We start from the raw sequence: 14991 nt of genomic DNA on the forward strand, positions 1-14991 counted from the left end.
TCAACATCTAAGCAGAATTCCTGCAAGTTGATTGTAACCCATCCAGGGATTGCTAGCCACAAATTCATTTTGGAACTCCCACAATTTAGACTCCTTTCTTTTTTGGTCAGCCAGGTGTGTGACACAGGCAGAAATCTGTCATCATGCAATCCTCACACTCTGGGTCCCCAAGCCTTGTGTCTTGCCAATCTACACTTAATATTTTCCGGAATTAGGTAATTAGGATGCGTTCCTCCACGGGAGGTACATTCCGTTCCAATAAATATCTCTGGAATTTCCATGTAAAGGTGGGATGCATGGAATATGTTTCGTTTGTATACTCTTCAGATTTTTGAAAGGTTTCCACATGTACCAACCAAAACAAAGTCTATAAAGAAGGATGTTATAACAAGACTGCACTCCACTTGCATTTTTTTTTAAAAAAGGCAGCAATGGCACCAACACAAAGAGATGAATTATTTTGCCCTGTCCTGTTCTGAACATATCCATGTTTCAATGCCCAGGAAAATGTTCCTACCTGGCTAGTGAAAGATGCTTAAGAAAAAGTAAATTAAAAATAAAATGGTCAATACTTTATACCCAAACTTCTCTTGGCTCTTTTATCTGTCATACTATGTTTGCCCCAAACTCTGTCCTAATTTAACTTTACTTTTTCCCATTCATCATCTATTCTTTTTCTTTCCCTTTTTTGTTTCTTAAAGATTTTTTTGTAGTTTCTCCTTTCTTCAAGCTCTTACCAATAGAGGTGGAGCAGGATTTTATTTAACTGGCTGAAATCCAGCATTGCACACGGATAAACAAGTTCCAGACACTGTGATGAGCTAAGACTACCTCATGAAATAACATCTAATGGGTCACTCTGTACTCTCATTTTGTAAGCTGGCTACACAGAACAGCCCCTATCCCTTTACTAAATAAAGACGCTTTTTAAAAAAAACACACACACTGCATTAGTCCCAAAGACACGTAAATTGGAATGGTCTCAAACAGGAAGCAGCTACCTCTTTTGGAAGCCAATTTACAGAAGATCCAGACTATCTGGGCTCAGAACAAATAGATCATATTTAGTACTACAGAACCACATATTCAATCCAAGCAACTAAACATTGGCATCAGCTCACAGCTTAGTTCAGTGAACGACGTCCTGTTGCATTAGCCAAAAAGCAGTAATGTTTCAGTAAGTGGGAAAGATCAGCCAAGTGAAGAACAAGGAAGGCTGTTTCCATACAAATCCCGTCAGGAAAATACCCTGACAACAGCTTGCCAGAGGTACAAATCTGAAGTCTGCTCCAAAACTGTATGATTCAGACAGTCTTTAAGGACTAGGGGAATACAATCAAATCTGGTTCCAACATCAGATTCTTGCTTTTTGTGAATGATGATGTCTTGTCCCATTCCTCTGAATATTCTTGAAATTCATATCTGTCAAAAGATGTCTGAAATCAAAGTTCAGGCTCCAGGGGTTCTGTTAATGTGAAGCAGCTTAATCAACCAACTCAAAGTCAAGCATAAAGTTTAACATCTCTTTTTTGATGCTTGACAGAGTGTTCGGCCTCAAGCTATGGTTCACAAAGCCAGTATGAGGATTTAGTATCTTCCTTGACTTTTCTATTTAAATAATTCTTGACAACTAGTGTTGCTTCATCCAAGTAGCAACAGCAAATGTGCCTATTCACAAAAAGATCATAATCTGACCCTAATAAACTGCAGATAAACTGCCAATCTTGTCAGTGAATAAGAAGCTATTGCCCTATTTCAATCACAGAAACCTATTAACTGGTGGTTCAGTTCCTATCTCTCACACCATCTTTACTTTGTTTCTACAAACTGCGGTGTTACTCAGGGTTCTGTCCTCGGTCCTCCTCTTGGTGACATCATCCACAGACATGGGGTCAACTTCCACATGTATCCAGATGATACCCAACTCTATCTCTGCCTCCACCCCCGACTCCAGGACCACTGCTGTCCTGACAGACTCTCTGTCAGACATCAAGTCCTGGATGAGAGCTAACTTTCTACAGTTGAATGTCAACTAGACCGAGGCTCTCCTGATTGGCCCTCCTTCACCTCACTCCCTCCCTTGCCTCCTTCAAGGCACATCTCGAGACTCCTCTACGACTGCACTTTTGGCCACCCTGCCTTAATCCCAACCTCCCCCCACCTCCCACTCAGATCAAAATCTCTGACTGAGTCCCATTAAATCCTTCAGCAGGTGAAACTGCTGGAAAATCTGGAAAATCTCCAGCACCTTGGTCCGCCCTCCTGACATGAATGGAAATAATGTAATACTGTATTTATTATCCTTACCTCACTGTTTCAAGAACCCTCTTGGACCATAACTACTGAATTAAACACATAACCTCCTTCGAGAATGAAAATATCCAGCTACGTGGTTGTTTATCAGGAAAATCTCTTATTTATCATCTTCACTGGAGAACTCTTCAGATAGCAGCCCAATGGATGACAATTTCTCAGCTGCTGAGACTATTTTGGAGGTATTTTTTCAAAATATGATAAGGGAATGGATAGGGGATAAGGTCATATGAATATTAGAAATACACAGGACTGAAGAAATGATTGGATAATTTTCAAAGTATACCATATAGTGCTCTACATTTTATGCCCGTCACTCATTCAATACCTACTGTGTACATAACATGAGGCAATTCCATTATGCAGGACTTTGGTAGAGCACAAGTTTGCTTTTAACTCTGGTTTGCTGTGGAACTGCGAATACAGGAAAGCTGATGTGTTTATGGCATAGTCTTGCTTCCAACCTGGCTGGTTAGCTGTGGGATGGAGCATTTCTTGTGATATAAACATTTGACTGTGGTCATGGCTGACTGGATAACTTTATGAGTATGCGTGACCTGCTGCCTGGAATATTAGAAATGCACAGGACCAGAAGATTATTGGTTGATTTGATGGCCTGGAAGTGAGTCGAGTGCCTTATTTGTTTTTATTTTATTTGTATTTTTTTTGCAGACCATTTGAGGTCTAAAAACACCTAGTTTATCAATGTAAATTAACTCTAATCTGCTCATCTTCCACTATGTTTTACTGCTTGTTTCTGATGTTTGATGCACTCAGAACCCACTGTCTCATTTTAAGAATATCCAAATCAGATTACTGGGGTTTCCACATAGGCATAGAGATTTTTGTTTGTCTAGAATGGAGTGGGAACTCACTCTCCCCAAGGAATATAGTCTGTTTAGCTAATCCCCAAAAGTAGTAGATGTAGGTTGGCAAATGCCAAGACTTGGGGGGCCCCAGTGTTTGATTTCAGGCACTGTTGGAGTTTCACCTGCTGAAGGATTTAATGGATTGGGTGTAAATCCATCAAAACCCTGGCTGTGTAATGGACTTTTACTGAGAAATCTGGATGATCCAGGTGAATGTCAATTGTATAGTACAAACAAGATAAACCAAGAAGATGAAGCTGACCTTAAGGTGTGAAAGCATTGTTGATTGTAGGAAGAAGGAATGTTTGCTGGAGATGAGAGCCAAAAGTTTGCGCTCTGTGCTAATTAGCAGACGGTTCAAAAATTCTTGATTTCAACACAGAATGTGGGAGGAGGATGTAAGGTGGAATACGTGCATCTAGGGAGTAATCAGAACTGTACTGATAAAATAGGGAAAGTAAAGATGGGACCAATGGAAAGCAGATAAAGTTAAAGAGGTGATAGAAAAATGGGCTATCAAACCTTTGATAAATAAAGCCTTTGCTGTATTTGACCCAGGAATTTAAAGAAAGTTGGGGCCTTCCAAAATATGGAAGTTGCTATTACTTTTCAGATAGACTTCAATAGTGTAAAGAGATGAAAATCCAGACACTGTCTTTAGACAATGTCAAGAGATGTTAAGGATTTTTGTTGCATAAAAGAGGAAACTGAGCTTCCTTGCATTTGAGCATAGTCGCTGCTGGCTGAGAATGGGTGAAAATAGAACATATTCTCTTTCCTCAGCACTGGCCTCCTTTTCCTTGGGAAAAATTCTGTAATAAAATAGGATTCCTCAAATGAAACCCCACAGGACTAAAGCTAGTCTGACTTTGCAATCTTCTTGTGCACATGACTATATTGAACAACCTTGCAACTGTCTTTTGTTTTGAAACTACAAACCTGTTGACAGACTTATGTTCCATGGCCCTGGATATGTTCTTATTCTGACTTGTTAACCTCATGCAAATCATAGCCATCTGGTGTATTGTGCATCTATCCTTTTTGTATATTTACGATATGCAATTTCAATAGTGCTAGTTACTTGGCTTCTTTCTTCTGAACCTGTTTGAATTAGATTTTAATAACCATTGTTATGAAAAGCACACGAAAATATTTTGATCATAGTATTTGAGCATTTGCTACACATTTTTATTTAATTCTAAATCCTCTCTGATCAGATCTGAATCGAGAAAGAACTTACAATATGAATTATTCTTTTTCGATCAATGTTATGATCAGACTTGCAGTACAGAAAGAGGTTATTCTGCCCACCAACTTTCGCTGGTGTTTTTCTCCACATAAGCCACATAATTCAATCACACTTCAGTGCTTGCTCGTTATACCCTTTAATGTTTTTTTTAAATAAGTTATTTAATCAGACCCACAGTTTGGTGATGCCCTTCTTGAATGAATAGCCGTTTGTTGCTAATGATCAAGTTAATCAATAAACGGCATTGTTGAAGTTACTTCAGATCAGGATTTGATCCTGGTTGTTGATACAGCTATTGAATCTGATCAAACGCAGTCGTGCTTGAGAATGATCATACGAACAAAGGCAATTCAACCTTTTCCACCAGAGATCTCGCAGACCTCATTCCAGCATCATATTGTTCATAATGCTTTAAATAATAATTATTCTGGGTGCTTTTCACTGTTAAAATGGACAGGCACAATGCAACAATTTTACACTATTTTCCTCTATTGAAAATCTACTAAAATCTGAATTATTTTTAAGAAGTAAATTCATTTCATAAAGCAGAGGTGGAAAATATTAAAGGTAACTTCTTTAGTGTTTGTAAAGAATAATGGTCGCATTTATCCAACACTATCTATTTCATACTGCTACAGCTAAAAAACGCCAACTATCCAGTTCTGTAAAACAGAAGGCTTTCATAGCTATGTCAGAAATCCTTTCTCGTATCTCCCTGATGTGAACTGATGTAGCAGTGCTCCTTAATACACTTTCGGGTATCTGTCATTTTCCGACGTCTTCATCCATACAAAAAAAATTCAATTCCAAGCATTGTGGAAATAAAAACGGGTCTTAATATACAAACGGCAAAACCTCTCTGCAGCAAATCTAAATGTGAATAACTTATCAGTAATTCGGTGAATACATTACCATGTCAATAACACTGCCTATTGAAGTAATTCTTTCATCTTTTCCCACCTGTTTTGAAATATTTCTATAAATCTCTTTCACTTTGTTATTTTAACCTCTTTGTAGTAATTTTTCTCCCTTTTGCATTTCGTTTTCTCTTTTTTTCCCCCATTGGCTTTTATAATCTCTCTTTTAAGAGAATCTCAACCCAATGTGGTATGACAAGATTGAAATGTGTATTTGGCCCCATATACCCAGGTTCATTGTGTTTAGAAAAGAACTATTTCAGCATTTTACACTTCAATCAAATGAATCAGAATTCAAATGAATTAAATATAATATTGAATGGTACATGGGTTAGCATGTTGAAAGTGTGTCACCTGTAAGGTTAACGCATAAAATGAGTTTGGACCATCTCAATCAAGTTCTAAGTGAGAACAAATCCAGAGATCAAAACTGCCCATAATTTGCCACTAAATTTATGTCCCATTCAGTTGGGCCACAATTGTAGCTGATATAAAAATGTTGCTCTCGTACGCAGAAGGTATTTTACTGAGGCTGGAGAAGATACACTGTGATTGAAAATACGCCATTTGAAAATGCAAATTGGAATTTCTGGGTTGTGTTCGAAAGTAGTGTTTGGCTTTGTTGCTCTTTTCTTGAATGAAAAAAAAGCCTAGAATAAAAAAAAGCCTAGAGTGGGAAAGCAAAATACCAGCCACTAAATGGCCTTCACTAGCACTCAGGATTTTATTGTAACAAATTTGGTAATAAATTGCATAATTTTAGTAGTAAACTGGAAATGACATAAATTCAGGAACTTTGGTGTTGCAACGGTTGTATCTTTAACCCCATTTTTGAGGCAGAATAGACAAAACATTATATAGGGACTGTAAATAATTGGAACAAAATATTTAAAACATTAAATATACCCAGAATGTGCCTTGGGGTACTGCTAGAGCCCAAGCAGCTAAAACCACACAGCTTGCCCTGGATAGCACTGTCTAGCGAACTTTCTCACTGCTTGTCCAGCTAAGACCACCCTATCCGTTAAGGCTTTGGCTTGCAGGGTTAACAGGAGATGAGTGGGAGGATTCCCTGCCAACAATGAATCCTTGCCCAAGATGTGAATAGATTGTGTGCAAGTGTGCTACAGGTGAGGGAGGGGAAGAAGGAGATTGAAAACAACCACTTTGACCTGAAGGTCATTGACATTCAGAATAATAGTACTTGTACACAGAGGGAGCCTGAATGAGACCTACAAGAGGAACTAAAACATTTGGAGCCAAATATGGTTACTTAGCCAACATTCATACGGCTTTATTGCTTGATTAAATTACACCACTCCAGAACATTTAATCCTACAAAATTTTAAAATTATTGTGGTTATCAAGTGTAAAGATTTTGAGGGCCAAAAGGAAAGTGTTCTGTCTTAGGCTTATCACCTGCAGAATACTTTGTGCTATTTCATAAGCACATAAGAATTTGCTAGGCGAAAGAAAACCAAGGTCCATCTAGCTCAATTTCCACCATCACCACCACCTTCCAGTTATTTGACATTTTGTGTCCAAACCTATATACTGCAAACTCCTAATAGTGGGTATCTATACTTGGGTGACTTGTGGGGGGCCTAATTTGCAGTATTCACAGAACAGATTTGAAACATCATTTCCAACAGTTTGTCAGTGTGAAAATGGCTAGAGAGGGAAATACCACCTCTTCACAATTGTTACTGTAGGCATTTGCTCACAGCCCACAACCTCTGAAAATTGCAGACCCCATTTGCAGCCATACAAGCTGACCATAGAGGCTCCTACTGCAACAACTACTTGCATTTACACTTACACAGGGTAGCATCCCAGAGTGCTTTACAATGGCGGAGCATGACACCGAGGTAGGGGGAGGTGACTGTAAGCACGGTCGAAAAGGAAGGTCTTCAGGCCATGCCTGAAGATAGGGAAGGATCTTGAAATCAATCCATTCGGTGACAGGAAGTCGGTGGAACCTGGCAAGAACTTGTGTGATGGGGTACAGAGTTTGGTGCGGGTGAGTATTTGGGTGAAGGAGTTTGGGATTAACTGGATGGAGCTGCGGTGACCGTTGAGGAGGACATTTGAATAATCAAGGCAAAAGGTGATGAACGCAAAGTAGTTGGGCCTACACAAAACTTGTTGCGTTCCGTTCGTGGCTTTAACTGTTTTTCTTTCTGATCACCCCCTGTTGAATTAATACAGTAAAAGTAAGAACAGTGTAGATTGCAGTATAGCATTAGGCAACATAACCTCAGTGCTGAAGTAGTAAAAATAAATGTTTTGATTTGATTAATTTATGCTGTGGCATTTGTATGATTGTGTTCTGCACTCTTCACTTGGCTACGGTTACATAGTTAAAATAAATTTACTTCCACTGATTTACAGAAATTAAGATTGTAGGTCAATGGGGAATTTTGGGGGGGCAATGAGTGTCTGACAGTTGCGGAAACCCATCACTATAAATTGCTCATTCATTTCAAGGCTGTTTATTGGATACTGCTGTGCACAAAATTGGCGGCCCCATTCATCCACAAAATACAGTCGTTGCATTTCACAGTAAATGTTGTGAATTACTTTGGAACATCTTCCCATGTTTCACTGGAGTTACTGAGTTATTGTAAAGTGTAGTGACTGTAGTTGTAGGTAAATACAGCAGCCAATTTGTACGCAGTAATGTCCCACAAACAGGGAGTGGACGTGGGAGGGTGGCCAAAGGCACGGTCGAAGTGGAAGCTCTTTAGACAGGACTTTAAAAAGGCAAGAGAAGGGGTGAGGTGGAGGGATTGCAGGATAAAGTTCCAGAGAGTGGGGGCAGAGATGCTGAATGCCCGACTGCCAATTGGAGGGCGGGAAGTGTGGGGGACCTGAAGCAGGCTGGTGTCCACTGAGCAGAGGGAACGGACAGCCTGATACGGGGTTAGGAGGTCGCAGAGGTAGGTGGGAGCAAGACTGTGGAGGGCACTGTCTTGGAGTTTCAGACAAGATTATAAACTCAAAACCCCAATGTGAGGCTTTACCTACAACTGTCAGGCCAGAGTGTTACCAACTGATCAAGATTGACACCGCACTGCCCCATTGACTGATATGTCACTCCAAGTCCTGATGACAACCCAGGCTGGCACATGTGTCTTCAGCAGTGCCGTGGAATAGTGCGGCCTGACGTGGCTCAGGAACTGGACTAGTGACCGACCAAACAATTTCACTCGATTTGGAATCACATTGGAGCACGCTATACCTTCATCCTCTAGCCCTCCACCCTACCACTGGAAGATTTTTTTAATACTTAATATGTGCAGGTTTTAGGTCTTACTAACAAAATGGGTAAGTGATTCACTCACTGGGGAAATAAATGCAAGATATAAAAGAGCAAAAAATTTGTTAAAATTTGGTTTCTTCTGTTCCACTAAAAATAGAACCCGTTTATCTATCCGTTCCTTCTGGAAAATTAATATTGTACAAGATTATGCATGAAGATGGTTAGCTTCAACAATCAAATCTCTAAATAGTCTCTGGCAGACAAGGGTCATCTTGCTGCACTAATCCATTCTCATCCTGACCCATTTCCATTAAGGTACAAGGAATTAAAAGCTTTATAAAGTAGAACTCCCTGTATAACAGTTGCATCTGATGATGAAACTTTGATTAATGTGTGCTTGTCAATAGAGGTCATCATAACATACAACTATGACTTCCTCAGCAGTTCATACGGTGGACAGAACAGCTAGGATACTACCCATCCTGTGGTTGGTGGTGAAATCATGCTGTTGTGAGAAGTCTCAAAGCAGTTAACTTGGGTCTGGAAACAAAGCTTCAATTACCTTCAAATGTGTTCCCATATAAATGCCAAAGGAAATAAACATTTGGCTTTCCTAACTGAATTGAATAATGTTGACTTTCATGCATATTTCCAGTCAGTTATTAACACTTTTGCTTCTGAATCAAATAGTTGTGGGTTCAAGCCCCGTTTTTCAGGACTTGGAGTTCATTCTCTAGGCTGACACGCCATTGCTGGGGGTATACTGCATTGTCATTACGGTTAGACCATATGGTTTCCTTTTCCAACACCATATTTTGTGGTTGGAAATTCTGAGATTGATTCTCGTCATTGGAACAGTGTCCTTCTCTAATGTGTCGATGTCAAACACCTCACCTTATGGAAACTAGCATGGACAGGTGTCTACTCTTAATTGAGCCATTCAAAATGGGTATAGTTTAGAGCAATTTGGCACTGTAGGTGACAAGAGCAGTATTTTACTTTCCAAGGTAGAAGTAATGGAATACATCACAGTAGGTTTGGAGGAACTACAAAGGAACTAACACCATGAGCAAAAAAGATCCTTCATAAGGTGGTGCTCGCAGGGTCTTTGAAAATAATGGCTTGCTGGGGCAAAAGAGATAACTACAGATGCAAATGTTGATCAGCCAACAGATATCAAGGTGTATTCTTGCTGAACTCCTCAAGCCCAGCATATCACATGGTAGGGTGTCAAACCTGGAGTGGCACTGAAATGGTTAACTGCTAAATGATTCAGTGCTGGTAGAAGAAAAAACTGTTTTTCTTCAGATGAAGACATCCAAAAAATCTATAAACATGAAATCAGCCTAATTTGCAGGCAGCTTTGAGAAGTTGTTCTCTGTGAAGAGGGACTTTTCTGAATGTGGATTGTTTGCAAAATGTTTTTTAATCATTCTCTCAGCTTGTTTCACTTGCCTTCCCTGGTACTGCCAATGAACTCTGAAAATTTTATTTTTGTTTTTCAAACCTGAATGAAGGATCTTATTTGTAATTGTTTTCTTATCATTAAGAGTTACTTTGTGCTTCAAAGCTCTTCCATCCATTCCTTTGTCACAGCATTGATTGCTAGAGGGGATGTCAGCTCCCTCCCTATATTGTAAGCTTACCAACAGATAAGATTTTACAATTGGAGGTCTGTCACTGGGTGTTCTGAAACGGTGCAGACTGATGAATTTGTGTGTGAGCAGCAGTGGAACATTTGAGATAAAAAAGGCTATTGACAATTGTACTTTCTGCCTGAGATGCCCTGTGTGGTCCTTGCAAATAAACTTGTTTCCATGTCTAAGGCTCACCAAGAAGCAGTAAATAAACACTGGTGTTAAAACTTTTGAAAAGTACTGGCATCAGTGAGTAAACTAGCAGTCAGCCATCACCAAGCAGTTAATGTGGTGTAATTGATGGTTTTACAAGGAAGCTTTTTTAAAAAAAGGACCTTGGAATTTTACACCTAAATGAACACTTTTGCTCCCCATTTACACCATACATCTTGTTTAACATTAGTAATAGAGTGCTCTGAAATTGGACCCCACATTGTTAAAATTATGTAGGCCAGTCTGGATTTGATTTTAAAAATATTTGCTTTTTTACAAAGTTCCAATGTGACGCAAATATGTTGTATTGATTCAAAATAGTTTTATTTTGATAATGCCGGAAGCTGAAAAATCAAGAAAAATTAAAATATGTCATTGTGCTTTGAGAAATCCTCCTGACAGGTTTCTTGTTTTTTTATTATTATTATTGTTATTATTGAAACAGTGTGTAGTGTGACTAAAGGTGAGTGAGATGGAGGTGGAGGACCCTAAATACATGCTTGTAGTAAGAGACTCAGCAATGGGAGTCAAACAAGTGCTTTTACATGGGCAATAAGCATGGATAAATTATTATTACCATTGAAGATTTCTTTTGGGTTTGTGTCCTTCAAGTGCAAAAATTGTCGTAAGGGAAAAATATGAAAAATGAATCATCTATCTAGTGAAAATCGAGGGAAAAAAAATCGATCCATTTCTAGCATCGCTAATAGTATGCCAGGCTGTCTAGTCATGATTGTTGTTGACTTGCCCTGTTCTTGAAAAACACTGTGTGCATAGCATGAGGTTCCTCTGGAGTACCATAATTTTCCCACTCCCTTTACCTCCTCCCCCTCAATGCACAAATAACCGAACACTCACTGCTTAGGCTCATATTGTAAAGAATATCCTGAGCAGTTTGAGAATATACCTGAGCAGTTTACTGAAAATTATTCAGTGGAAATGTCTCCCAGTGGAAAGAAAAATTAGGGACTTTTAGGATCACTGTTTGCATTTAAAAAATAATTAAATTTGCAGATTAAACAAAATGTGTTATTGAAACAGCATGAAATATTAACCCAGGTCAGCACTTAGTCAATAGTGTTCTGTTGTATTGTATGTTTTACAGAAAACTGTTAATTTTACCATTCAGTTTAACATGTATTTTGTTTGCTCTTCTGCATTCAGGATGCCTCGATTGCCCACAAATTCCACATCATGCGAGAAAAACATCCTGAGAAGTTCAACAGCAGGTAAGAGAAGTTGAGACCTGGAGCACAGTGACATTCTTAATAACTTGGTATTTACCTGAAAATAGTTGAACTACTGTGTTTTGTTTGTTTCTTTGCCTTGTTAAAGTTGAATTTTGTGTGTAATTTTGTTGAGAATAAATATGGAGCTATGACATCCCTCTAACTCCTACTCTCCCTCCCCATGTTTAAAACTGACCTCACGACTTGCCTATTTTACCACACTTCCAGTCATCATTCCCCCTCCCTCTTCAGAACCCTTTCCAGCTCTACTCTCTTCCCCCCCGAACCTCCACCCCCAGCGTACAGCGCTTTGAGACATCTTCTTGATGTGAAAGGCACAGTGTGATTAGAAATAGTATAGTATTTATAAGCTGAATGTGCTCAGTGATTGCTGAGAGTGTTGGTAGGCTATTTAGCATATGAGGGTCATCATAACTCAAGCCCATTCTTTCTTTGCCTGAAGTTGATGGTCACATTTTCCAGCAATAGTTACTAGGTGGCAATGAGGAATAGGAATCTTGAATGAAATGTTTCCCTTCCCTCGGCCAGATCCCTGATGTTCATTGGTGTATTCTCAGTGAACCCCAGATGAAATGAACTAGTTCAGCACAAAGTAGAGAGCGAATCTGGGACCATCCAGAGCTGTATAGCTTACTTTCACACTATGCTGACAAAACCATTGGGGAACCTGAAAAGTGGCATTTTTAACTTGTGTAATTTTGTACAATGTAATTAATGTTTTGACTTTTTTGGGGGGTTTCATTTAAAGTATTTTATTTACAGCATCACGTTTCTAAAACACCACGTGCTGAAGAATTTATAAAGTAGTATCGAATGCATTCATCAGCACTTTTAATATCTTAGAAATCTGGGTTATCATACATTTTATTATACGCATTTGCCTCAGTTTAGACTCCTTATTTCATAATTAAGTGGAAGTACAAGGATGAGCATTGTTAGCTAAAAGCAGTGAAGTTTGAATTATAATTGTATTAGAGATTTGTATTAGAAGTTCAGTGAGGATTCCTTCAGAGTGTAATTATTCAAGGGTGACTCTAATTGTGAAAGCCTGAAGGTGCAGTTATCAATAATGCCAATATATGCTGGCGGAAAACAAGATTGATCACAACTGAATGCAGAGCAAATATGGAAATATCTGAATCATTCCAGGTTTGGATACAAATGTTGTACTCGACCTGAGGCAGTTTTTATTTAAATGACTGTCCTGGAGGATCATGAAAGATTTGCAGTGTTGTTTTGCTTGACTACAATAGCATGCCAGAGATTACTGAGGAAAACAGATTGTGTCTTTCATTACTGTTCTTACCTAGAAAAAGAGGCACTAAAGATCCTATCCACCAGTAAGGCAAATTGAGATAGATTGTAATCCCTTTGGGAAAGGTCTTTAGAGTTTAGCATCTAATCTAAATGGCAGTTCCAGTTAAAAATGCTGCAACAATTGTTTTTCACTTGGTTGGAAGAATTGCAATGTGGATAAGCAATTTTGACACAGGTTCAATACATTTTTATTGGCATTATCAAACACCTCAGCATTCATCAGGATGTCACCATCTTCTTCATTTGTGAAAAAGTGCAGACATTTATCAAACCCCCATTTAATATTGCTTGATTTGGATAATTCCAAATTACTTGGCAAGTGAACAGCAGCAGACCAATAATCATTACACGGTATTGATGTGTCGGAGAGGGGTCAGAGAAGAACAACATAAATGACTGATAGACTCAAGACTGCTATGCTATGTGGAGAGGCAATCAGATCTGCACTTGCTTTCATTGTAGAAAAGAAGATTGTGGGTTCTTTAAAATGCTCAAAGACATAGGATGATCCATTTGTAAGCAAATTATTTATCTTGGGCAGCAAGTGTGGAACTACAGGATATAGGTTAAAAATTAACCAGCCTCAAGCTACACAAAAGATTAGAAGGCTTTTTTGCCTTCTTAGTGGATCTGTGGGACTGACTTCCAACAAAAAACATTCACTACTGTGTCAATTAATTCCTTCAAAAAAAAGCACTGAACACATTTCCTGTTGGGAGTAGTATTGAAGACTATGGGGATATGTTCAGACTGAGGAAACCAAATGGTCTGGGGAATAAAATTGTGCTCTAGGGACAGGGAAGCAGAAATGTCTGTTGATGATGGCAGGTCAAACTAGAATAATGAATAGGTGAAATGTGGGGATGAATGAATGCAATCAAGTTTTTGTTCAATTATCCTCGAGAACCATAGAATGTTTCTGCAGAATTTTACATACAGAAGATTTGTGAGTGAGATGAAGGCCACAATGAGAAGTTTGCATGGTCTATGGAAGTTATGGTGTGGGATCAATTCATTGATCTTTGAGGGCTTTGTACCAATTCATACATTATTTTATTCAATATCTGCTAGCAATTACATAGCTTTGTTTGTAAATAATCCAGGAGGTTTATCCTATTCTTTGCTATCCAGACTACAATGCTCTATTGCTCAATGAAAGTGCTACAGGTTGTGAAAGCTGATAACAACAAAATCATCATCATTAATAATAAATCTCTAATAATACTTATATTTGATGTAGCGTCATTCACATTGGGACGACGTCTTTCGTTGTGTTTGTTGCATGTGAATGTGACAATAATGTCTCACAAACAGCCAGGAATTGAATGATCACTTTTTTTATTTGGGTGTTTGTTAGTCAGGATAATAATAATCCTTGCATTTGATATAGCGCCTTATATATCTTTTTTTTTCTTTGAGACATTCCCCTGACGTGAAAGGGATTATACAAATGTAATCTTGTTGCTGTTGTTATCACATCTTCAAGTCTCAAAGCGCTTCACAGGTATACTGTAAAGTGAATTGACTGTATATATTGTGGGTGAAACGAGGCAGCCAATTGCGCACAACAATTGCCTTGTCCCACAAACAGCAGTGTCCCACAAACAGTTGTGGATTGAAGTGACCAATTTATTATGATTTTTTTTAAAGGAATTAGTACCCCGGAAAAGCGATCCATCAGTCGACTAACAACCAAGTTCCTGCTCAGGCGTGTAGAGTAAAGAAATTTGCCCAATATTTCGCCCTGCCGGGAATCGAACCCAGGTCTCTCGCTTGCGAGGCAAATGCTCTAACAACTGAGCTACATTACGCCAACAACAACAATAAACTTATAGAGCGCCTTTCACATCAGGAGGACATCCTAAGGCACTGGACAGTCAGGGGTCAGGACCTGAGCATGGGGGAGGGGTGAGGGAAGACAGAGAGGTGGGAGGGCAACCAAAGGCATGATCGAAGAGAAGGGT

The 14991-nt window shown here is 38.9% G+C and overlaps 1 protein-coding gene across 1 annotated transcript in view; it reads left to right on the plus strand.

Annotated features, from left to right (window-relative positions):
• dgkb (diacylglycerol kinase, beta) overlaps positions 1 to 14991 on the plus strand; it is a 302801-nt gene that overhangs the window by 163759 nt on the left and 124051 nt on the right. Inside the window, exon 20 of the mRNA XM_042332421.1 lies at positions 11625 to 11689. Coding sequence (XP_042188355.1) covers positions 11625 to 11689 — 65 coding nt within the window. The remainder of the gene's footprint in view (positions 1 to 11624; positions 11690 to 14991) is intronic.

Source organism: Callorhinchus milii, unplaced genomic scaffold (assembly GCF_018977255.1).
Source record: "Callorhinchus milii isolate IMCB2004 unplaced genomic scaffold, IMCB_Cmil_1.0 Scaffold2, whole genome shotgun sequence".
NCBI lineage: Eukaryota > Metazoa > Chordata > Chondrichthyes > Chimaeriformes > Callorhinchidae > Callorhinchus > Callorhinchus milii.